This window comes from Peromyscus leucopus, chromosome 8a, assembly GCF_004664715.2.
Source record: "Peromyscus leucopus breed LL Stock chromosome 8a, UCI_PerLeu_2.1, whole genome shotgun sequence".
NCBI classification, from domain to species: Eukaryota; Metazoa; Chordata; class Mammalia; order Rodentia; family Cricetidae; genus Peromyscus; species Peromyscus leucopus.
Window position 1 is genome coordinate 42,618,491 of NC_051085.1, and position 23,051 is coordinate 42,641,541.

Here is a 23,051-nt window from a genome sequence, read left to right on the forward strand (position 1 = left end):
GGGCACCCATGCCGCAGCATGCTTGTGGAACCAGAGGACACCTTTGGGAGCTGGTGCTCTGCTTCCACATCGTCCATCTTGTCAATCAAACTCAAGTTGCTAAGCCCCCTTGCCAGTCCCTATTTTATTTCTAATGATTAGAGTCCTACCACATACCCATACCGGCCTCATTCCCTATCTAGTTTGCTCGCTTTGAGCTCAACAGTCCTCCTGCCTCAGCGTCCTGGGTGCTAGGATTACGGGTGGACGGCTCAAGGCCATCATTTCCATTTGTCACTTTGTCACTCCCTACCTTTGTGTTTAGGGTGGAAGATGTCCCCTGATTTGTCCCGGACAACCTGTATGTATGTTCAGCCTCTGAGAACTTTACCCATGGCATTCACAGTGGAGGACATAACAGTGGTCCATAAAGCTCTGTTCTATTGCTGTGAAGAGATGCTGTGACCATGGCAACCTGTAACAGAAAGCATTTAACTGGGAGATTGCTTACAGTTTTAGAGAGTGAGTCCATGACCATGATGGTGGGCAGCATGGCAGCAGTCAGGCAGGACTCTAGAGCAGTGGCTAAGAATTTACATGCTAGCGGGTGGTGGTGGCAGGTGGTGGCACATGACTTTAATCCCAGCACTCAGGGGGCAGAGGCAGATGGATCTCTGTGAGGTCAAAGCCAGCCTGGTCTACAAAGCAAATTCCAGGACAGGCTCCAAAGCCACACAGAGAAACCCTGTCTCAAATTTAACAAAAAACAAACAAACAAACAAAAAGAATACACATACTAATCCACAGGCAGCAGGCAGAAAGAGAGCTGGGCCTGGTGTAAGCTTTTAAAACCTTCAAAAACCCACCCCCAGAAACCCACCTCCTCCAACAAGGCCACACCTCTAATCCTCCCCAAACAGTTCAACCAACCAGGGACCAAGCATTCAAATATATGAGCCCTTGGAGGCCGTTCTTAATTCAAACTACCCCAAGATCCGCAGTGGGTCCTCTCTGATTGCATGAGACCCAGAACTCAAAGTCAGCTCCAAACAAAGAGGTGTCAGGGACAGGAGACTCCTTGACATTCCTCTCTCTTGTCTTCTCTGTTCCTTGTGGAGCTTTAACATTGCCTTGAAACTTATGAGAGCAAATAATGAGGCCGGTGGGCTGGTTCATTGCCCTTCACACAAGAATTTCTTAGACTGTTGGGCTGCTTAGTCTCGCCTACCCCAAGTGGACACCTGTTTCAACCACGGTTCACTCAGATAGCAAGCTTTCAGAGAATCAGCCTGCACCCAGAGGCAAGGAGTTAGACCCCTGATGGCCAGAAGGACGGGAAGAGGAACTGCAACCAGGTAATGCAGGTGGCCAACTTCGGGCCTCTTCCTCAGTCTCCTAACCTGAGACAGAAGCCTGGCAGCCTGTAACAAAGACCTGGCAGCCCTTTTCTCTTTTAAACCTAAGTTGTGGGCCTATCAGCTCCTCTGCCTGCTCGGCCTGACCAAGCCTAAACTAGGAAGACCCCCTCAAAGGCCCTTAAGTCCCACAGCCTCAAGGACAGACATGACTCGGCTCGCTGTGGCTGTGGCTGTGCCTGTTCTGCTTTGAGAGTCCCTCCCTCCCTCCCTCCCTCCCTCCTCCCTCCCTCCTCCCTCCCTCCCTCCGTGTGTGTGTGTGTGTGTGTGTGTGTGTGTGTGTGTGTGTGTGTGTGTGTTCTCTCACAAGTTTCCTCACACCCAGTAAAAGCCTTTCTTCACGGGTTTTCTGTCTGCTGTGTCTGAGACCGCCCTGCTATTCCTTATCGCACTCAGGATTTTTCCGTCTTCTGCTTCTTTAACGGGCAGGAAGCTGAACTAGCAGCGCAGTATCAGCCTGGTGGACGCGTTCCACAAACCCTGACAGCTTGCTCACCAGGCTGAGACACCTGCTGGGAGTGGTAGAAATAGAACCCTTAGGATGTGGGGGCAGGGGGGAGGAAGCTAGCTTCTTGTGGGTTAAAAGGGACACAGACTCCTGGACACTCCCCTCTCTTTGTTTACAGGCCCCCCCCCCCCCCCCGCCCACACACACATGCCCAGTGTGGTAAAGTGGCATTCTCTGCTCCAGTTTTCACCAAGACATACTGCACCACCACAGGCCCAAGGCGATGAGGCTGAGCTACAAGGCTCTGAAAAGTGTGAAATCATAACCTACCCCCACCACACTCACACACACACACACACACACACACACACACACACACACACACACAAGACCCCTCTCTCCTTTTTGGTTAATTGGCCTCAGGTATTTTGTCCCAGCAACAGGGTTAAACACCCACGGATCGGCAGTAGGTAGGGATTGTGCTTTCTTGGTTTTTGGCAAATTGAGAGAGAAAAGCACACCTATTCACTCAGTCCTTGGGCTTGTGTGTGTGTGTGTGTGTGTGTGTGTGTGTGTGTGTGTGTGTGCAAGCTGGTTATCCCCTTCCACCTCCAATGTGAGTTCCGGACATCCAACTCAGGTCACCAGGACTGCATAGGCAGGGCACTCACCCGATGAGCAATCTTGCTGACCCACTTTTTTTTTTTTTCTTAATTTATTGATTTTCTAAGATTTATTTTTATTTTATGTGCATCGGTGCCTCCCCTGTGTGTGAGAATGTCGGATCCCGTTGAACTAGAGTTACAGACAGTTGCAAGCTGCCATATGCATGCTGGGAATTGAACCTGGGTCCTCTGGAACACTGAGCCATCTCTCCAGGTTTTTGTTTTTGTTTTTTTTTTTTTGGTTTTTTCGAGACAGGGTTTCTCTGTGTAGCTTTGGAGCCTTTCCTGGATCTTGCTCTGTAGACCAAGCTGGCCTAGAACTCACAAAGATCCACCTGCCTCTGCCTTCCGAGTGCTGGGATTAAAGGTGCGCGCTGCCACCGCCGCTGCCACCGCTGCCACCACCTGGCCCTACTTTGTTTCTAAGGTTCTCTTTATGTAGCCTGAGCTGACCTTGAACTCCTGTCTTCAGCCTCCCGAGTGCCAATATTAATAGGTGTGTGCAACCCTGCTAGCTTCTTTTGGTTCTTTGTGGTTGTAGGTAGTGGTTCATGTTGTGCTTTGTTTTTAGACAGGGTTTCTGCCTGTCCTGGAACTCGAATTGTAGACCAGGCTGGCCTTGAACTCACAGAGATCCTCCCGCCTCTGCCTCTCAAACGCTGGGTGGGATTACAGGCGTGCACCACCATTGTCCGGCTTGGTAGTGGTTCTTAACTAGGAGTGTGATGACACCATTCCTTGAGAGGTCACACACTGCCTGGGGGTGGGGTCAGGGGACCAAGGATTCCCCCTGGTGTGATGTGCTGCAGCGCCTGTGTAGTGTCCACACAGAGAAGGATGCGAATGACATCAGGGATGTGACTTCTAGGTTCACACGCCTACAGTTGTGTTCACTGAGCGTCTGTCCAGTACTGACCTGAAGTCGTGGGTGTTCCCAGACATTACAAGGGAGACACTCTACATAAGGAATTCAGTAACTGTCTCCACAGTGGGGTTGCTCTTGCTGGTAGATGGTTTTATTTCCCTTGTCTCAAGCAGAGATCTTATAAATTCCCTTTGTCTGAAATCAGTATGGTTGATCTCCTACCTAACCAGATTTAGAACTCCGTGTTTTCTTTTGCATACTTTCCCAGAGAACCCAGAGGTTTTAATATTTTTTAAAAACACTTCCATTATTTAAAGTGGGGGGTTTTGGGGGGTACTTGACCGAACTGTGAGCTAACACGCACCTGCATGTGTCCGTGGCGTCTTAGTTATGGATGATGTGACTAGCTGTGACTCCCAGGGGTTCTTTGGGCAGATCATTTTAGAAAATGCTACAGTGATTTTTCTCCATCGAGGCCCAGAATGCACATTAAGGGCCCTTTTAAATTTAAGTAAACAAGCCCAATTCCCTGACAAGCTCGGGTTTTCCAACCGAGCGGAGCTCAGCGCCTTCCAGACTGGTGCTGATGCACCCGCTGTGCGACGATTCCAGATCCCAGTTTGAAAAAGGCTGGTTTTTTTTAAGAGGTCTAATTTGCAGACAATGCTCCTAATTAAGTGAGTTCACCGTGGGGTTTGTTTACACAAGCGATATTATGTTAATTACTTTCTAGGCTGTTCAACAGTCTGAATATTTGAAATGTTTGGTTGACTGGAAAACGGATTGTGCATGCAAAGAGCAAACTGGTCGCTTCCGTGGCCACCTTGTCGTACTTACTCTCACGATGAAGACACAGTTGAGATCTTCCTCCTGAAATCACGTTAAGAAAATTTAACGAAAATTATTATAAGAAAAGGAAGGCTGAGGATTCACAGGCAGTGGCCAAGGGCACCATCGAGCGGCACTGACGGGACCTCAGCTTGTGTTCCGTGCGGGTACCATCCTAGATCTTTCCTCAGACAGGAAACATGACATTGTCCATAGCAACAGAGAAGTAGTCTGCTATGAAAATGAGAATTTTCATGTTTTAAAAAAGATTTATTTCAGGTGGGCAGTGGTGGTGCATACCTTCAATCCCAGCACTCAGGAGACAGAGATAGGCAGATCTCTGTGAGTTCGAGGCCAGCCTGGTCTACAAAGCAAGTTCCAGGACAGCCAGAGCTGTTACATAGAGAAACCCTATCTCAAAAAAACAAAACAAAAAGGATTTATTTTATTTTAAATTGTGTGTGTGTGTGTGTGTGTGTGTGTGTGTGTGTGTGTGTGGGTGACAGAGGAGAGCAGATCCCTCGAAGCTGGAGTTCTAGGTGATTGTGAACCACCCATCCCAGGGGCTGAGACTAGAGACAAGAGCACATGCAGTGTAAAATGTTGAGTCATCTCGGCAGTGCCTGGAAAATCAGAATTTTCATACTGAGATTCACTTGACGGCTGCACGTGTGTTTTCCCTAAGGCAATCAAGTATTCAAATAGCTAAGTGGTGATTTGCATTCACTTGTATCCGGTGGTCATTTGGGTGATGATGGACAACACCACTGGTTCTAAGTGAGATAGATCTCAGAAGCGGAAGCTCTGAAATGGAGAAGCACGGCTGGGGTGTGGACAGTGGGGCCAGAATGTTTGCGTGCGGTGATGGTGTTGTAAGTATCCTGTCTTCTGACTCCTTCAAGTTAAAACCAGTCGGTAAGGAGGGCTCCCATTGTTTCCTGGTTTCATTCACTGTATCTGAGTGAAAGGAACAACCTGATTACACAGAAAGCTCAGAGTTGGGGGGCATTTGTAGCCTCATCAGCATTTGTGGGGGTTGGGGTGTCACTATGCTCACAAAGGTCTGTTTTATCTCAGCTGCCAGAGAAAAGGACTTCCCAGATCCCTCTAGAGGTCACCAGCATGGCCTTCGGGATGCACTCTTCTCACTTACACGCGGTTGGAGAGAGCTTTTGGCTCCGCGGCTGTCCCGACAATCCTCCTGAAACCCAATAAGCAGTGTGTTTATTGTCTTTGAAAGGTCTTGCTCGTTAAGAGGGCTCATCATAGTCTTCTCTTTCTGATTGCCTGAAGGTTATTTTTCCTCAAATTCACAGAATAGAAATACATGTTCCTCATACTAGAAATTGTACCCATCACCAAGGGCTCAACCATTTCATTATCTTTAAAAAAAAATTTTATTTCTCACTCACTTATTATCAAGTACTATTGGCCACTGAGCCACATCACTGGCTCTATTTTACTGCGTGTGTGCGCGTGTTCGTGCGTGCGTGCGTGCGTGTGTGTGTGTGTGTGCGTGCGTGTGTACTTGAGAACACGCTATGGAGGCCAAAGGATGACCTCAGTGGGCTTCCCCCGGCATGCCGCTCACCTTCTTGTTCGAGGCAGGGTCTCTCTTTCTCCGTGGCAGGGAGCTCACCAGTTGGGTGAGGCTAGCAGAAGGAATCTACCTGTTCTGCCTGAACCATCATGCTTGGAGTTTTCACATGGCTACTGGAGATCAAACTCGGGTAGTAGGGCTTGACGAACCTCACTCAGGTTCCTCATCTACGTTAACAGTGTTTGATGAAGATGGTAGCGATAAGAGACTGCTCTCCAGACTCAGCATTGCACTCACTCTGTCGTTACCTACACTCATACAGGTGTATTACAAAACAAAAGAAAAACCTGAAATTTGATCAACTTTATTGAAGTGTTTTTTTTTTAAAGATTGTGTGTGTGTGTGTGTGTGTGTGTGTGTGTGTGTGTGTGCAGGTGCACATGTGTGTGACGCACATGTGTGGGCCCATGGAAGCCTGAAGTCAGATCCCCTGGAACAGAGTTATAGGAAGTGCCTGATGTAGGTGCTGGGAACAGAACGTGGGTCCCCTGGAAGAGCTCTTAACCCCTGAGCCATCTTTCCAGTCCCCTGTATTGAAGTGTTATGAACTATAAAGGTTTTTCGATTCATTTATTTTATTTGTGTGAGTGTTTTGCTTGCACATATGTATGTAAATCATGTGTATGCCTGATGCCTACAGAGATAGGGCGGTGTCGAATCCACTAGAACTGGAGTTCTGTATGGATGGTTGTGAGCTGCCATGTGGGTGTTGGGAATCGAACCCAGTCTTCTGCAGGAGCAACTTAACCACTGGGCCATCCTTTCAGCCCCAAAGTCATTTTTAAAAGAGATTCTTGCTGTAATAGCCCAGATTGGTCTCAAACATGTAATTCTCCTGCCTCTGCCTTCCCAATACTAGCATTAGAGGCCTGTGCTAACCATGGCCAGGTAGCTTTACAGATTCCCTTGTCTGTAACCAAATGTTGGAACAAATTTCACTCAAGAAAACTTCTTCTAATTCTGGAAAATCCAAAGACACTAGTTTTCTCATCGCTGTGGCAGAAAATTGACAATAACATTATTAGGAGAGAGGCAGGCTTCATTTTGCTAATACTATTTTTGTTGTTGTTGTTTGTTTTTTAAAGATTTATTTATTTATTATGTATACAGTGAGTGTTCAGCCTGAAGGCAAGAGGAGAGCACCAGATCTCATTACAGATAGTTGTGAGCCACCATGTGGTTGCTGGGAATTGAACTCAGGACCTCTGTAAAAGCAGCGAGTGCTCTTAACCTCTGAGCCATCTCTCCAGCCCTGCTAATACTATTTTATTATCCTGGATACCAGAGGACAATTTAGAAAAGATGATCTCAGTGTGATATAAGAGCATATGTCTTCATTTGAACAAATGGACCAGGACTTGTAAAATGTCTCCAGTGTGCTTTTCTGACTTAGAGACTGTCCCAGATACCATTCATCTGAATTCCAGACAGTCTAGAAACAAGGCTGTACTAGGTCTCAATTTATAATTGGGAAAATGAACTGAGGTGAGATTTCGGAGCCTGGGGGAATGTGAACCTGACCTCAGAACTTACTTCTAGCTGCTCTGCCCCAGGCTGTCTGTGACTGAAAATCCCCTGTGGTGGTTTGAATGAGAAATGTCTCCCATAGGCTCAGGTGTCTGGATGCCTGGTCCTCAGTTGTTCGCTCTGGTTGGGTAGGTTTAGGGGGCGTGGCCTTGCTGGAAGAAGTACAATGCTAACAGAGTAGCTAGCCTCACCGACTTCAGTGATCTTTCTCTGTTTAATGCTTGAGGTAAAAGATCTTTTTATCCCTTAGCTTCAGGCTTCTGTCACCATGGCTGCCGTTTGATACCATGATGGACTTTTTTATCCTTTCTGGAACCATATGGCAAAATAAACCCTCTCTTCCTCAAGTTGTTAGGATATTTCATCACAGCCACAGAAAAATAACTAACATGCTTTCCCCCTCCCCCGCCCCAACAACAAAAACAATAGAAGTAAAACTTCAGGCAGCTCTTCTCCTCCATCATCTCCCTTGCTCCCTTCCTTCAGAAGGAAGGAAAACTGTGAACTTGCACTTGGGACAAAGTCATTGTCACTGGACCCCAGTTATTGAGAACAGATGACATGGCGAAGATGTTACAGTTGACTTGACGATATTCTAGGTGTGTATGTGTGTGTGTGTGTGTGTGTGTGTGTGTGTGTGTGTTGCTGGTGATCAAACACGGGAGTGTCCGGTGCTAGGTAGATGCTCTGAGCTGTATCTCAGCCTTGGTCAGTATTTTCATGACTGGCTGGACTGAGGGCATTAATATGCTAATGACCCACGAGACGGTGAGGGGAACAGAACTTCACACTCAGCTCTAACGGCTTACATAATCTGCACAGGGTTATGAACCATGAGGAGAGCTGGGGCTCCGTGGTAAGTGTCCTGTCTCAAAGCCAGGACAAAAGGCTGAGAGGTCCCTGTTGAACCCATCAAAGCAGACCTGGCCACCGGGTTCTCCCAGCATCCCTCAGTCCTGACGTGTTCCAGGGTCCTTCTGGCTGGCATACCCAGCTCCCTACCATAAATTTCTCCAGCCCAGGGCCTGGCCTCCCTTCCCCTAAGGGCTCTTCCCCAGCCATTTTGGTAAACCCCCCCCCTTTTCCCCTAAGCTTTTGGCCCCTTGGCTGCTGCACTGGTTCCCCTCTCTCCCTTTTCCTCTCCTCCTCCATCTCGTCACATGGCTCAGGGTCAGAGTTCAGAGTGATCTGAACTCTCTCCTGTCTCTGCCTCTGGCTATGCTTTCCCTTTTATCTACAATAAACTTTCTTCACAATACCTAGGAGCAACCATGTCCTTCCTATTCCTTTCTTTCTTTCTTTCTTTTTTCCCCCATTCAGTAAACAATTGTCTACTATGCTCAAGGCCTGGGCTTCTCTCCCTGCACCACACATAGATCATCATCCTGTTTTCTGTTTTTGTTTTGTTTGTTTTTTTAAATTCTGATCACATGTACACATAATTTCTGCCATTGGAGGTTGGGTGAGTTACAGGGGTTGGAGCCGCCTCCTCTGCATGTGACTGATGCTGGACCACTCCCACCTGTGTGGGCCATGCAGGGAAAGTGGAAGGTGGGAACGTGTCTCCTGCAGTGGAGGTAATTCCCCTCAGCAGTCTTGCCTCTGCCTACATTGTCCTGACAGCTGGCAGGATCTCATGGATTTTTTTTTTTTTTAAGATTTATTTATTTATTATGTATACAGAAGAGGGCGCCAGATCTGATTACAGATGGTTGTGAGCCACCATGTGGTTGCTGGGAATTGAACTCAGGACCTCTGGAAGCACAGTTGGTGCTCTTAACCTCTGAGCCATCTCTCCAGCCCTGATCTCATGGATTTTTGTCCATTGTTTAAGATATTCATTAAAGGGCTTGATACTCTGCACAGAGAACTTAGGGCAAGCTCTAGACAGTTCTGTGGTGAAGGGAGGAGAGAGAGGTGCCTGGTAGTTACTCTCAGACATCTTACAGTCCGTCTTGGATGCTCTCGGATGTTCCTAGAGGAAGGCGAGGCTGTTGCTGGAAGCATTTGAGAGTTTCAATTATTTCAATGCTGCTCTGTTGTAATGTGGTAATACTTTACTGGGATAAACTCTGGCTGACCCCCCCAGAGGATATGAGCTTGAAAACACTTAGGGTTTTGATTCGGTCAGAGGAGGCGTCTTTGCTTTTTGAAGCACAAATCCAGTGGGAAGATTGGGTTTCTGGTACTCATTGTGCTTATGGGGTGAGGGCTGTGTCTTTCTATCCCAATTTTTGTCTCAAAAGAAATAAATGTATCTCAAATACTAACCCCAAGATGTGTGGATAAAGCTGAGTAAGGAAGCTTCAGAGAGGAAAATGGGCTACAGATTTCCTTCTTTCTTGGTTGAAAACCTTGAATTATAAAATTACCTTCCTCCCTGAACTCTGGATACCGCTGAACCTCATCTGGGCCCATCTCTTCCTGTCTTGGCATGAGCTGAGTGTAAATCCTGCCGTCTGTGGCCCTGTGAGTCACAGATACGGATTAAAGGAGACTGATAGAAAGGTTTAGAGAAGAAATGCTTCTCCGGTGTGTGCAACCAGTGTGTACGCTCCCGTTCTGTGGTTGGAAAAGGCAAGCGCTGGATTTGGAGAGGTGGTTCAGTGGTTATGAGAATGTCGTGCTTTGGCAGGGGACCCAGATTCGGCTCCCAGGACCCACGGAGGGAGGACTGCTCACAACCACCTGTAACTCCAGATTCAGAGGCTCAGAGGCCTGTAGGACCCGAGGGCACCCCACTGATGTGTATATACCCATACGTGCATACACACGACTTTAGAAAAGGTTAAGGCACGTGCTAATAAATAAGTGTGATAAGCCAGGCACGGTGCTCTATGCCGTTAATCCCAGCACTTACTTGGCAGGCAGAGGCAGATGGATCGCTTTTGTTTGAGGCCAGCGCGGCCTGCCTAGTGAGACTGTCTTTCAAATACCAGCCAGTTAAAGGAGGAGGAAGAAGAAGAAGAAAACAATTAGCTTCGTTTACAGTTTACAATTAACCTAATGTTTATTACAGTGTTAAAGGTGGATTTATTAAGGTGATCTCTTGTTTAATTTTCAATGTCAACTCTTGGTTTTTGCAGTGTCTCATGTCGCCCAGGGTGGTTTTGAACCCCTAATCCTCCTGCCTCTTTCCCCCCCACCCAAGTACCTGATGTTGCAGGTTTGGACCACCACGCCTAACACATCAAGATGGAGCCTAAGAGTCATCGAGTTGCCAGGGAACCCACCTAAACGTGCGATTCTGCCCCCACGTCCCCATCCCGCCTTTCACATTGCTAATTCAGTGCAATCCAACCTGTGCCCTGTTCTAGTGCTAGCCAGTTACAATGTGCTGGCTTTTTTGCTGATGGGCCTTATGGAGACAGCACTCTCTCCTCCAACCCCCGCCCCCTTATCTTTAGCTTTCATTTAAAATTCCCATCTTTCATATTCTGGTAATCGAAGCCTTGAAGTGGAGCTGTAATCTGAGTATCGCGTGTAATAACTGGACTCAGCATGGGCATTTTGAAGCCGACTGTTCCGTCTCCAGTGTCAGTATGGGGTGTTATTTCAGGGGGAGAGCAAAGAGGGTGAAGGACTTTGCTGGCAATCTGGAAGAACATGGTGAAATCAGGCCAGCACACCTCCAGTCTTCTGGACCTGGAGGCCACAGAACCTTCAAGAATGATCAGTACCTGTGTGTCCAGAGCCAGCCTTTGGCCTGTGGGCAGTGACAGCAGGGGAGAGCTGGGTTTTGTGGCTGGTCCTTCCCTCTTTCTTTCTTTCTTTTTGGCTTTTTGGGACAGGGTTTCTCTGTGTAGCTTTGCGCCTTTCCTGGAACTCGCTTTGTAGACCAGGCTGGCCTCGAACTCACAGAGATCCGCCTGCCTCTGCCTCCCGAGTGCTGGGATTAAAGGCGTGCGCCACCACCGCCCAGCCCTTCCCTCTCTCTTTTAGCGTGTGCTCATGTGCACGGCACATATGTGAAGATCAGAGGACAGCTTCCTATTCCAGTTCTCAGTCACCTTTCACCTTTTGTTTGAGACTGGGCCCTTCATTATTCACCAAGTAGTCCAGGCTAGCCCATGAGCTCCAAGGATCTAGCTGTCTCCACTTCCCATCTCACCATCTCTGGGATTACAGCATGTCACCGCACCTGACTTTTTGAATAGGGTCTGGGGATCCAAACCAACTCAGGTCTTAGATTGGAACTGAACCAACCACTCCCGCTGATGGCTGGTGCTTTTTTCCCCCATGAGTTATAGGTTCAATTTGGGTTATCAAGCTTGCATGGTAAACCCTTTACACACCCTGGCCCACATTTAGCAATATTTTAAAAAAAAAAAAAAACTAATTTATTTTTATTTTAAATGCATTGGTGTTTTGCCTGCATATACGTCTGTGTGAGGATGCTGGATCCCCTCGAACTGGAGTCACAGACAGTTGTGAGCTGCCATGTGGGTGCTGGGAATTGAACCTGGGTCCTCTGGAAGAGCAGCCAGTGCTCTTAACCACTGAGCCATCTCTCCAGCCCATAGCACTCTTTTTAAAGAAAAAGAACAGTTGTTTTCTGGGCTGTGGGAACAACAGCTGTGACGCCTCGCAGCCTCCTCTCGCCTCCCTCTTCTGTGTCCCCAGGTCTTCTCACACAGTCCTTGCCAGGAGAACCTAGTTCTCAGCTTTACCCCCACGTCCTGGCTAAAGCCCTAGACACTCCCCGCCTGGCCTAGGATTCCCTGGTCACTGTCATTTGCTCAGCATGTGACTGCTTCGTGGCACTTTGTACAGCTGCCGCTTAGTAATTACGTATTTGATCATCAATTTTGAAGAATGGGGATCAGCCTCGGTGGTTAAGAGCACTGGCTGTTCTAGAGGACCCAGGTTTGACTCGCAGAACCCACCTGGCGGTTCACAATCACCTGTATCTCCAGTTCCCGAGGATCTGATGTCCTCTTCTGCCCTTCTTGGGCACTGCATGTGTATGTTGCACAGACATACATACATGCAGGCAAAACACCCAGACACATAACTAATTAAAATGTAAACCTCAGTTCTAACTGGAGGACGCCTTACTATTTATCAAGCTCAGTTATTTTTCTTAACCTGTATCTAGTCACAAAGAAACATGGCTTTATTTGTTTATTTATTGTTTAGTTTTAAACGGTTTTAAAAAGCAGAGCTGGATCTTACCATTTTTTAAATTGATTTACTTTATTTTATGTGTGCGGGTGTTTTGCCTGCATGTATTTATGTGTACCATGTGTGCCTTGTCCCCTTGGAGGCCAGAAGAAGGCATCAGATCCTCTGCATCTAGAGTTCTAGATGGTTGTGAGTCCCCATGTGGGTACTGGGAAGCAAACATGGTCCTCTGTAAAAAGCAGTCGGTATTCTTAACCCTAAGCTATCTCTCTAGTGCCCAGCCCTTCTTTTAAATTTTAACATGTATTTGCGTGTGCTGGTGAACATACCTATGTGTTGTATGTGTGTGTGGTGTGGCATGGGAGGTCAAAGGGCAGCTTGTGGGGGCTGGTTCTCTCCGTCTACCAGAGATCAAACTTGGTGAACAGACTTGGCAGGAAGTGCCCTTATCCACAGATCCATCTTTCCAGCTCAAAAGTTGGGCTGTATTAAAAGGCATTTGAACAGATTTAGGAATAGGCATTAGTAGAAAGAGAGATGCTCAGGGGGAAGAATACAATATATCCAAGAGTGTGGGTGTGGATTTTTAAAACCAAAGACACTGAGATACTATTTTATAGGGAAAACATATTTTTAGGGTCAGAGATGATAGATTTCTTCCCTAGTATACCAAGGCCCTGGGTCCCCACTACTACAAGGAAGCGTAAAAAGAAAGGAACGAGAAAAGTCTGGCTTCCATGCTGGTCTGTAAGCTCAGTGTGGTAAGACTCCCCTGAGTTCTTCATTGTAGTTTCTGCAACGGGATCTTGATAGCGAACGCACAAAAGAAGGAGCGGACGGATGTGTACACACACTTCACACACCAGGGTCCGTCTTTTGGTGTTAGGACATCGTGTACTCTACACGGTTGCTGAAGATGAATATAGAACTTACATCTTCTTCATCATGGAGCCTCCGTTTCTCTGTATTCCTCCAGTTCATAGTTTATACTCTGAAAGTCGAAGCATTGTTTTTAACTCGGACAGGTGAACTGAGCTCGCCTTTCTTTTTTTTTTTTTCCTTTCATTTTTCTTTATTAAGAAATGTTCTACTCACTCCACCTACCACCCACAGATCCCCCCTCCTCCCTCCTCTCACCCCCAGCCCTCTCTCCCAAGTCACCCGCACCCCCACATCTCCCAAATCAAGCTCTCCCATGGGGAGTCAGCAGAGGCCGGCACACTGAGCCTAGGCAAGTCCAAGCCCCTCCCCCACTGCACCAAGGCTGTGCAAGGTGTCACACCTCAGGCACCGGATTCCCAGAAACCTGCCCATGCATCAGGGACAGACCTCAATCCCCTTGCCTGGGTGCCCCCCAAACAGTTCAAGACAAACAACTGTCTTCCGTGTCCAGAGGGCCTAGTCCAGTCCCATGGGGGCTACACAACCATCAGTCCAGAGTTCATGGGCTTCCACTAGTGTGGCCGGTCATCTCCGCACGTCCTCCCATCGTGATCTCAACATCCCTCGCCTGCAGAATCCCTCCTCTCGCTCATCCATTGGATTCCCGGGAGCTCACCTTTCCATGACTTTGTCTTCCCCACAGCTCCTACAGAAGAATGGTCAGCTGTCTGCTGTCAATGGCGTGGCTGAACAAGGAGACGACCACGTCCAAGAGGGAAACCAGGACGGGCAGGAGGAAGAAGTCATTGTTGAAGACGGTAAGCCCTCCTTGCAGGCCAGGCTGGCTTTGGCAGGACACCACGAGCATACTTGCAGTCAACCATGAACTAGGTTGTCAGACTGTCTACAGAAAACACTGTCGTACTGTCTCAAGGTGGATGATGCCAACAATACAGTCAGCTGGTCTCAAAAGGAGATATTTAAACTGACCCTTTGGGTAGTGGTATTTGCTCCACCCATGACCTTGGGCTACGTGGGGGTGGGTCAAAGGGGGTGGTGCTTTCTGCAGTTGTATGTGACCTCTTATAAGGAGTTGGAGAAGGGTCACATGACGCTTCTCCCTGCTCCTGCTTTCGAGGTGGATTTGCCCCCAGTCAGATGAGAGGACGACTCGAGTGGCCCCTGTACTCAAGGGTTGACATCACGCTCTCTTTCTTCAATATTCTTACCTGGAATCTTAATGGGTTTTTTGTTTGTTTGTATTTGTTTAAATCATTGTCCCTTAGCCGTGCGTGATGTCAGATGGGAGTTCTCATTGGAAATACTAAAGTCATGTTTGCTTTAGAAGAGTGAGGACCCAACACCTCCCTGAACTAAAAATTAAAGTAACAATTCAGCGTCACTCTAGAGAAGAAGCCTGCGTCACTCACACAGATTTCCTGGCAGGTGCATGCCGCTCTTGTGCCTGAACTGTGATGTGCTTCATGACTTCCAGCTCTGGAGTGTGGCGGTGGGGAAGTGTCAATGGGCGGGTGGATCTTTCGCCCAAGTGTTGCTTCCGTGTTGGTTCATGGGGGAGGAGCATTGGGGTCATGATCCATTCATTTCAAGATAGAGTGGAGTCATTGAGCTACTCGGCAGGTAAAGGTGATTGATTGCCAATCTGAATTCAGTGCCCAGGACCCACATGATAGAAAGACTAAACTGACACCAGAAAATCGTCCTCCGGCCTACGCATGCGCGCGCGCACGCACGCACGCACGCGCGCACGCGCTCACATGCGAGGTATGCAAATAAATAAACATAATTTTTAAAAGATATATTCAGTGAGGGTTTGACATGTAGTAACTTGGCTCCGACGAGCAATATAAATAAGAGGCAGATGAAAGAGTTGGGCATCGCCTTGCCGGATAAGATTCTTTGAACACATGGAACACGTTTCTCCTCTCCTATGCCCCCACAGTGCTGCGTCAAGCCGGGAGCTGCTTTGAAGTTGGTGGGAACACTGATCTTTATATATTACCACAGACACCATATAAAGTTAGAAATGCACACACAGTCTCAGAGACGGAGTATTTCCCTGACCTAGTGTGAGAGTTTCAAATAATAATACCCACCAGACAGCTGGAGAGGACCCAAATCAAATTCCCAAGGCCAGGCCTTTGTCCTTTCCACGTTCATTTTCAATTAAACCAGATAGCGGCTGGTGCGTCTCTGTGGGTAAGGTTGTGTGTGTACAGGTGCATGTTTGTACATGTGGAGGCCAGAGGACACGCTCAGGAGCCAGCCGCCGTGTTTTCTCAGACAGGATCTCTCACTGGCCTGAAGCTTTTCAAATAGGCTTGCTTGGCTGGTTGACCAGTAGTCCCCAGGGATCTGCCTCTCTAGCAGAGATTACAAGTTTGTGCCACCGTGGCCTGGCTGTCTTAGTGGGTTCTGGGACTCCAACTCGGGAACTTTATGGTCTGTGCCACCCCCACAGCTGTCCGGTGACTTTTTAAAAACTCCACTGAAGTCATGTGGCTCAGGTGCTTCAGGGAAGTTTATCACCAAGACTAGGTTTTCTGCTTCTGATACTTCCCAACAGGGGACACGGGAAGGCAGTCAGTGGAGGATTAACCACAACAGAACCTAAGGGTAAGAAGAGGCTGCGAGAGATGAGGTGAGGCAGTTCAGGCGGGGCAGCTCTCTGAGATCAAGGGCAGCATAATCCAGAGAAGCTGGATTCCAGATATATCAGCATTCGGGACTAGGGCTGAACGAAGCCCAGTGTTCGGAGCACGTGTCTGTAGTGTGCAAGGCCCAGGTTTATGCACAGCAGTGTAAGAAGTGAGATGCTTATTAGCAGAACTGAGAGCAGTGAGCACCAACACTTGATGTGGCCACCTCCCACGTCACGTTAGGGTTAGAAGTCATGGCCTCGTGTATTGTAAGCAAGTGTTCCTGCCTGACTACCTAGCTGCATCAGCAGCAGCAGTAGTCATGACAATGTCGTGGGCTAGGCAATACTCCTGAGACTTGAACCAAGGTGATTAGAGTCCTGAACTGGCGATTACCCACTGCACTGTGCCCATGCAGGGCACATGTAGAAGCTGCCTAGAGAGTTTCCCATGAGCCTGATCTGCTGGCCACTGGCTGCATGTGGCCTAGGATAGCTGTGAATGTGACCCAGAACAAGATCACAAGCTTCCTGAAAACATCATGAGATGCTTTTTTTTTTGTATAATTTTTTTTTTTTTAGTAATATGATTTGATAGCATGTTTCTTGAGTGTGAACTTTGTAGACGACAAGATTGTGTTGTGGTGTCAAAACCGGACAGGCCTGAATGAAAGCCAAGACAGAAAAACTGGGACTAGATAGGAGAGAGCGAAAATCAGTGTGGCTTGGGAATATTTTGTGGACAGTTTGAGATCTCTGAAATAAGACAGAGAGAGGAGCTTCTTTTTCTAAGGGAGCTTCTTTTTTCAAAAAATTCAATTGTTTCCATTTCTTTACTGTGTGTGTGTATGTGAATGTTTGCTCATACACTCACTCATTTGTGAGTGTGTGGAGGTTTGAGTGGTTTTGTGGGGTTCTATCTGTCTGTCTGTCTGTCTATCCTGTGTGTGTGTGTGTGTGTGTGTGTGTGTGTGTACATGCCATGGTGCATGTGTGGAAATGTGTGTGTGTATATGCCATGGTGCATGTGTGGAAGTATGTATGACACAGTGCATGTGTGGAAGTCAGAGGACTGCCCACAGGAGTCAGTTCTCACCTTCTATTGTGTGAAATCCAGTAATCAAATTCAAGTTGTCAGGCTTGGCCGCTAGCACCTTGACTCATTGGTCAATATTGTAAGTTCCTAAGGGGGCTTCCTATGTGGCCTAGCTGTTCTGTGGGCTAGGCATGTGGGAGGGGTTCAGGCACATGTCCCATAAGATCTTGAGAGCTCGGTGTCTCTAATAGTGTGTGACACATTTCCTGGAGGCTTACTGCTTGCTGTCTTCCTTTCCTCCAGATGTGATCTCTCAGGACATTCCAGCCACATGGCTAAACACCAGCTTTCATAGAAACCCATTCTGTCCCCACCCATGTCTGTATTCCATGGCTTCCCTGAGCCGACCCAGGCTATGGACCGTGGCTGGCCTGGGAAGTTTGGGCACACACCAAATGTTGAGTGTCAGATACGGGAAGAAACAGACTCTGTCCTTCAGAAGACCCCGAAGAAAGCTCAACTTCTGGGAAAGGCTAACCTTCCCCAGAGAGGGCTGGGGAGGCCACAGTGAGAACTGCAGGCAGAGTTTTTCATCTGGACAGCCAGCTCCCCAGTAACCACACAGAGACTTAATATCAATTTTAAATGCTTGGCCGATAGCTCAGGCTTGTTACTAACTAACTCTTACAACTTAAATTAACCCATAGTTCTTTTCTATGCTCTGCCACATGGCAGTACCTTTTTCCAACAGGGCATATTCACCTCCTGCTTCTTCTGCATCTCCTCAGGCCCCCTTGACCCCACCTTTCTTCTTCCCAGTTTTCTCTCTGCCCTGAAAATCCTGCCTAGCTATTGGGCAGTCAGTTCTTTATTAACAATGAGAGCAATATATCTTTATGGTGTACAGAAGGATTATTAACTTCCCATTTCTATTGATACTGCTCTAACTAGTTGCTAAACAAAATGTTTAAAGAACTCCATACCCCATACAGGTAGCCCAGTGGTATCTCAGATCTGAGTATATTTGGATGTACCCTTCATAAGGCAGGAATTTCTGGGTGTTTCTGTGGTGCTGGCATGGAGCCCTGGGCTGTTCCACACCTGCTAGGTAGGTGCCCTACCTCGGGGTACACCCTGAGCTGTCTCTATTTCTTCTCTTGAGATTTGCCTTTTTGCAGAGTCTATGTAGCAAAAATACCATGTCTTCATCTTCCTGGTCACATGTGTGTGAGTTAAAAGAACAGGGGTGCTCCACCCATGTTTTCAGCCACTGTTTTCGGCCACTGTTCTGCACATAGGTCTTACACTGTTTGCACATCCAGAGCCGAGGGCATTTACACAGCAGCAGTGACAGTGGCATTTGTCCTCCGGTGCTTTGTAGTTGGCATCTGTCACGTTGAATGTATTAGCCAGAGGAGCCCCGCGCATGGCCTGTTCACCAGAGAGTGGTAAGGAGGCTGCAAACAGGGTAGTATTTCTGTTACACTTGCTGAGCCAGGAGCTCACCCATCCCCCACCCCTCCAGGGCATGGTGAAGGCAGAGGTCTCTGGAGAGTCTAGTCCTCATTTCACAGTAACCCACTTCTCTGCATCTCGACGTTATTCCTCAAGGACGGGCATAAGTGGAAGACTCATATTCAATCATCTAATGGCTGAATTTGCAGCATTGTGGAGAGTTCATTTTTATAATGGCGATTATTTATGTTGTCACTTGCTGTATTGAATTTGAGCTTCCCTATTCCTGGTGCTGAATGCCTGAGGGATATGGACAGACCAAAGGTGGCCATTGCCTAATTATCATCCGTTTGAGCCTGTTGCCTTACGGATAAGCCACACTAGAATTGAAAGTAATTCTTCCTTCTTTGGGGTGTGTAAGAACTTTATCTGGAGTGTATGCACACTAACACCTGCCCTTGGTCCCTGTAACAATGACCCTGCACTTGCTTTTCGGCTAAAGGCTGCTTTCCCTACTCAGAAGAACTATTTTATTATTTTTTTTTAATTCTTTTTCTATTTCAGCTTGTGATGTAATCTTGTTTCTATTTTTAGGAAGACCTGCCTGCCACCACCCCATTATTCTCCTTTCCGCCTCTGTTTTTGCTTGGTGCCAGTTGTTAACATCTGGCATCTGCTGCCTCTCTCACCTCCTCAGGGATGGGGAGGTGGTGAAGGAGACTTTATGTCAGCTTCTTTCCTGTGGTTAAATGTTGCAACCTGTTTTGCTTTATTTTTGTTAGTGTCTCCTTATCTAGCCTAGGATGACCTTAACCTCACAGTTATCCTGCCTCTGCCTGCCAGGCTTGGCGTTATAGGTGCATACACCATGCCTGCCAGTGTCGTGGCTTTGTGGGTCTGGGCCATGCTCCCTTTTGGTGCAGTAACAAAGCTAGAACTTTTTCGGAGCTCCCAGCTGGGCTTTCAGGTGCTTACCTAATGCGATTAAATCGTGACCAATCCACGGTTAAAGGAATTTATTAGGGGGTTAACTCACGACACAGGAAACTCACAATACAGGGAACAGGAATTAATTGTAGCAGGATCGTGGAAAGTGAGGCACGCTCCAATGCTGTTCTCCTGAGAGCTCTGCCCTGGTCCGAACATCCACGAAGAAGAAGGACCCGTGCCTACGTGTATCTCTAGTCTTTAGGATTCCCCCAGTGGCCATGCCCCAGGGGCAGACATCTAATAGCCACCTGCTACTTTGCTATGGGCGTGGCTTCAGGGCGTGGCACAAACAGCCACCCACTGCACTTACAGCTGGCTGGCATCTGATATTGCCTGGAAACTGGCAACACCATCCAGACTTGTCCATGAGTGAACAAGGATTCCTAGAAATGCTCTGGAGACAAAGGGAACACCTCCTCCTCCCAGTATGTGCTCTGGGTTTCCTATCCATTAACGTTGCATGGCATTTTTCTCAAGCTCTGTCCCACTGTGCTGGCGTTTTGAGAACTGTAGAGCGCTAACACAAAGTAAACCTTGAGTGAGCTCAAGTGAAAGTCCTTGGGTGTGCAATCCTGGAAACTCAGAGTCATTCCCTGCACCCTGCTGGTGTTGGAATAGCCCAGGCAATCCTCCTGTCTCAGCTCCCCAAGTGCTGCGGTTGTAGGTGCATGCCACTGTGTTCTGTTTCTTCATCCTCTTTCTAGATTACTTGATATTAGAGGAGCAGAACTCAGGTGAGGGTGCTTAATTACACACGCGCACCCACACACTCGCGGGCATACGTGACCTTCACCTGACTGCATCCCTTGATATCTGCGCATTCCTATCTGTGAAACGAGTGTGCTCATCTATCTCCGACGCCTGACTCAGATCACTATTACTCCTTTGGGCTGTAAACCACAGAGGATTAGCTAATGCAGACACCTGAGCATCCCTGGGCAGGTGCTTAAAATGTCATTATGCCTATTTAGAAAATGATTTCTTTTTTTTTTTTTTTTTTTTTTTTCTTAACCTGACATGAAAAGTTAGTTTCTGGATCTGCAGCTTTAATTTTAATTGGGATAAAAGGCTCCTGAAGGGGACATTTTATTGAATAATAATTTGCTTCAGAGTCATCTAGGCATGAAGAGCCAGGTTAACGGCTTTATAAATGAGGGTAGCCACAGGTGTCACGTGGCTCTCTGGTGTGTGTGTTCTGTTGAGCTCCTGGAAGATTGCGACTAAAAAGAAGAATGGATGGAAGAGATATGGACAAAAGCCATGGCTTCCCTGTCCACTGACTCCAGGGGTGTTACCTATAGGTTGCAGTTCTGCCCGCTGCCCTGTTTAGAGCTGTGCTTTTTGCGGGGATGATGGACGCACAGTGAGTGTGTTATCTGGCTTTCTGCCACTATGACGAGATCCCCAAGGAAGCTAGCCAACAAAGAGAGAAAATTCAATTTGGCTCACTGCTTTATAGGCTTTAGTCTAAGCCTCGGGGCATCCATTGCTTTGGGTTTCAGGTAGGTGTGCCAGATAGTCAGGTCCAGAGCACATGAAGAAATGAGCTGCTCATCTCATGCTCAAAAGCAAAATGAACAGGAAGGGGGTTGTCCCATAATCCATTTCAGGGGTATGCCCCAATAACTTAAGGCCCTCCCACTACAGCTCTACTCCTAAAAGCATGTACCACCCTCCAATAACACCATACTGGGGGGGGGGGTGTTCAGCATCCCAACCAGAGGAGTTAGGCAAAGAAAACATATTTTCTTGGTTTAAAATTCAGCCTCTAGGCCAGCAAGATGGCTCAGCAGGTAAAGGCAATTGCCACACAAGCCTGGTATCCTGAGTTCAAATCCCTGGAACTCACGTGAAGGGTGAAGGAGAGAACGGACACCACAAGTTGTTCTCTACGTGCATACCCACACATAAGCACAGCAGACACACAGATAATCAATAGATGACAACTTGAAGATTGTCTTCATTTGAGGCCAGCTTGGTTTACATTTACATTTAAGAGACAGGTTGTCGTTGAGTTCTAGGACAACCAGGTCTCTTAAAAAATTGTTTTTTTTTTTTACTCCAGTTTGTGCTTGTACTTATGAGTGTTTTCTTTCCTTTTCTTTTCTTTTTCTTTTTGGCTTTTCGAGACAGGGTTTCTCTGCGTAGCTTTGCGCCTTTCCTGGAGCTCACTTGGTTAGCCCAGGCTGGCCTCGAACTCACAGAGATCCTCCTGGCTCTGCCTGCCAAGTGCTGGGATTAAAGGCGTGTGCCACCACCGCCCGGCTGAGTATTTTCATATTGCTATTGTTGCTCAAAAGTCTGTGTAGAGAACTGCCAAGTAGTCCTTGGGCCTCTAGTGTTAACGATACATGCATTAGTTATTCAGGTGAAAATTTGATATATGATAGGTCTAATAAGTGTTATCTTTTTGCTGTTGTTTTTTTAAGATGGGGATCTCTGTAACTCTGGCTGGGCTAGAGTTCAAGAAATTTCCCTTCCTTGGCCACCCAAGTGATGAGATTAAAGACGTGCACGACAATGCATGGCTGCTTTAATATATCTTTAGATGTTTAAACGTGTGTGTGTGTGTGTGTGTGTGTGTGTGTGTGTGTGTGTGTGTCATACACACACCAGTCACTAGAATTGGTATTCTCTTTTACATAGATCCAGTGTGTGTGTGTGTGTGTGTGTGTGTGTGTGTGTGTGTGTGTGCTCATACACACACCAGTCACTAGAATTGGTATTCTCTTTCTACCATAAGAGTCCCAGAGATCAAACTCCGGTCACCAGGCTTGACAGCAAGTGGTTTTTTTGTTTTGTTTTGTTTTGTTTTTGACAGAGCCATCCTGCCTCCAGCGTTAATGAATCTTAACGTGGGTGTGTCGTGATTAGAAAGGTGCCAAACATGTGGCCATTACCTCACTGTATGAGTCTGCTGGGGCTGCTCTAGCAGAGCTGTAGATCAGATGACGTAGAGACAGACATTTATCATTCTCAGAGTCTGGTGAACAGGTTCCATGACTCCTGAGGCCTCGCCTTGGCTTTCAGGTGACTGCTTTCTGGCCAACCCACATGTCCTTCCTTCCTACATTCCTGGATGCTCTAAGTGTCCAAATTTCTTCTCATGAGGAGAACACCAGGTAGTTTGGGTGAGAGCCCACCCTAAGTGACCTCATTTTAAAACTGTTTATCCAGCTTTTTTATTTTTATGTTAAAGACTCTCAACCAGGGGCTGGAGAGATGGCTCAGCGGTTAAGAGCACTGGCTGCTCTTCCAGAGGACCTGGGTTCAATTTCCAGCAACCACATGGCAGCTCGATGCTGTCTATAACTCTGGTTCCAGGGGATTTGACACCCTCACACAGACATACATGCAGGCAAAACACCAACGCACACAAAATAAAAGTAAAGAAAAAAAAAAAAAAGACTCAGTTGGGCGGTGGTGGCGCACACCTTTAATCCTAGCTCTTGGGAGGCAGAGGCAGACAGATCTCTGTGAGTTTGAGGACATCCTGTTGTACAAGTGAGTTCCAGGACAGCCAGATATATAGAGAAACCCTGCCTTGGGGTGAAAAAGGCTCTCCCCATGTTTTCCCT

General features: G+C 47.4%; 1 protein-coding gene across 1 annotated transcript in view; it reads left to right on the plus strand.

Moving 5' to 3' along the window:
• Akap12 (A-kinase anchoring protein 12) overlaps positions 1-23,051 on the plus strand; it is a 94,802-nt gene that overhangs the window by 37,030 nt on the left and 34,721 nt on the right. Inside the window, 1 exon segment of the mRNA XM_028890204.2 lies at positions 14,037-14,151. Within this exon segment, the coding sequence (XP_028746037.2) occupies positions 14,037-14,151 (115 nt within the window).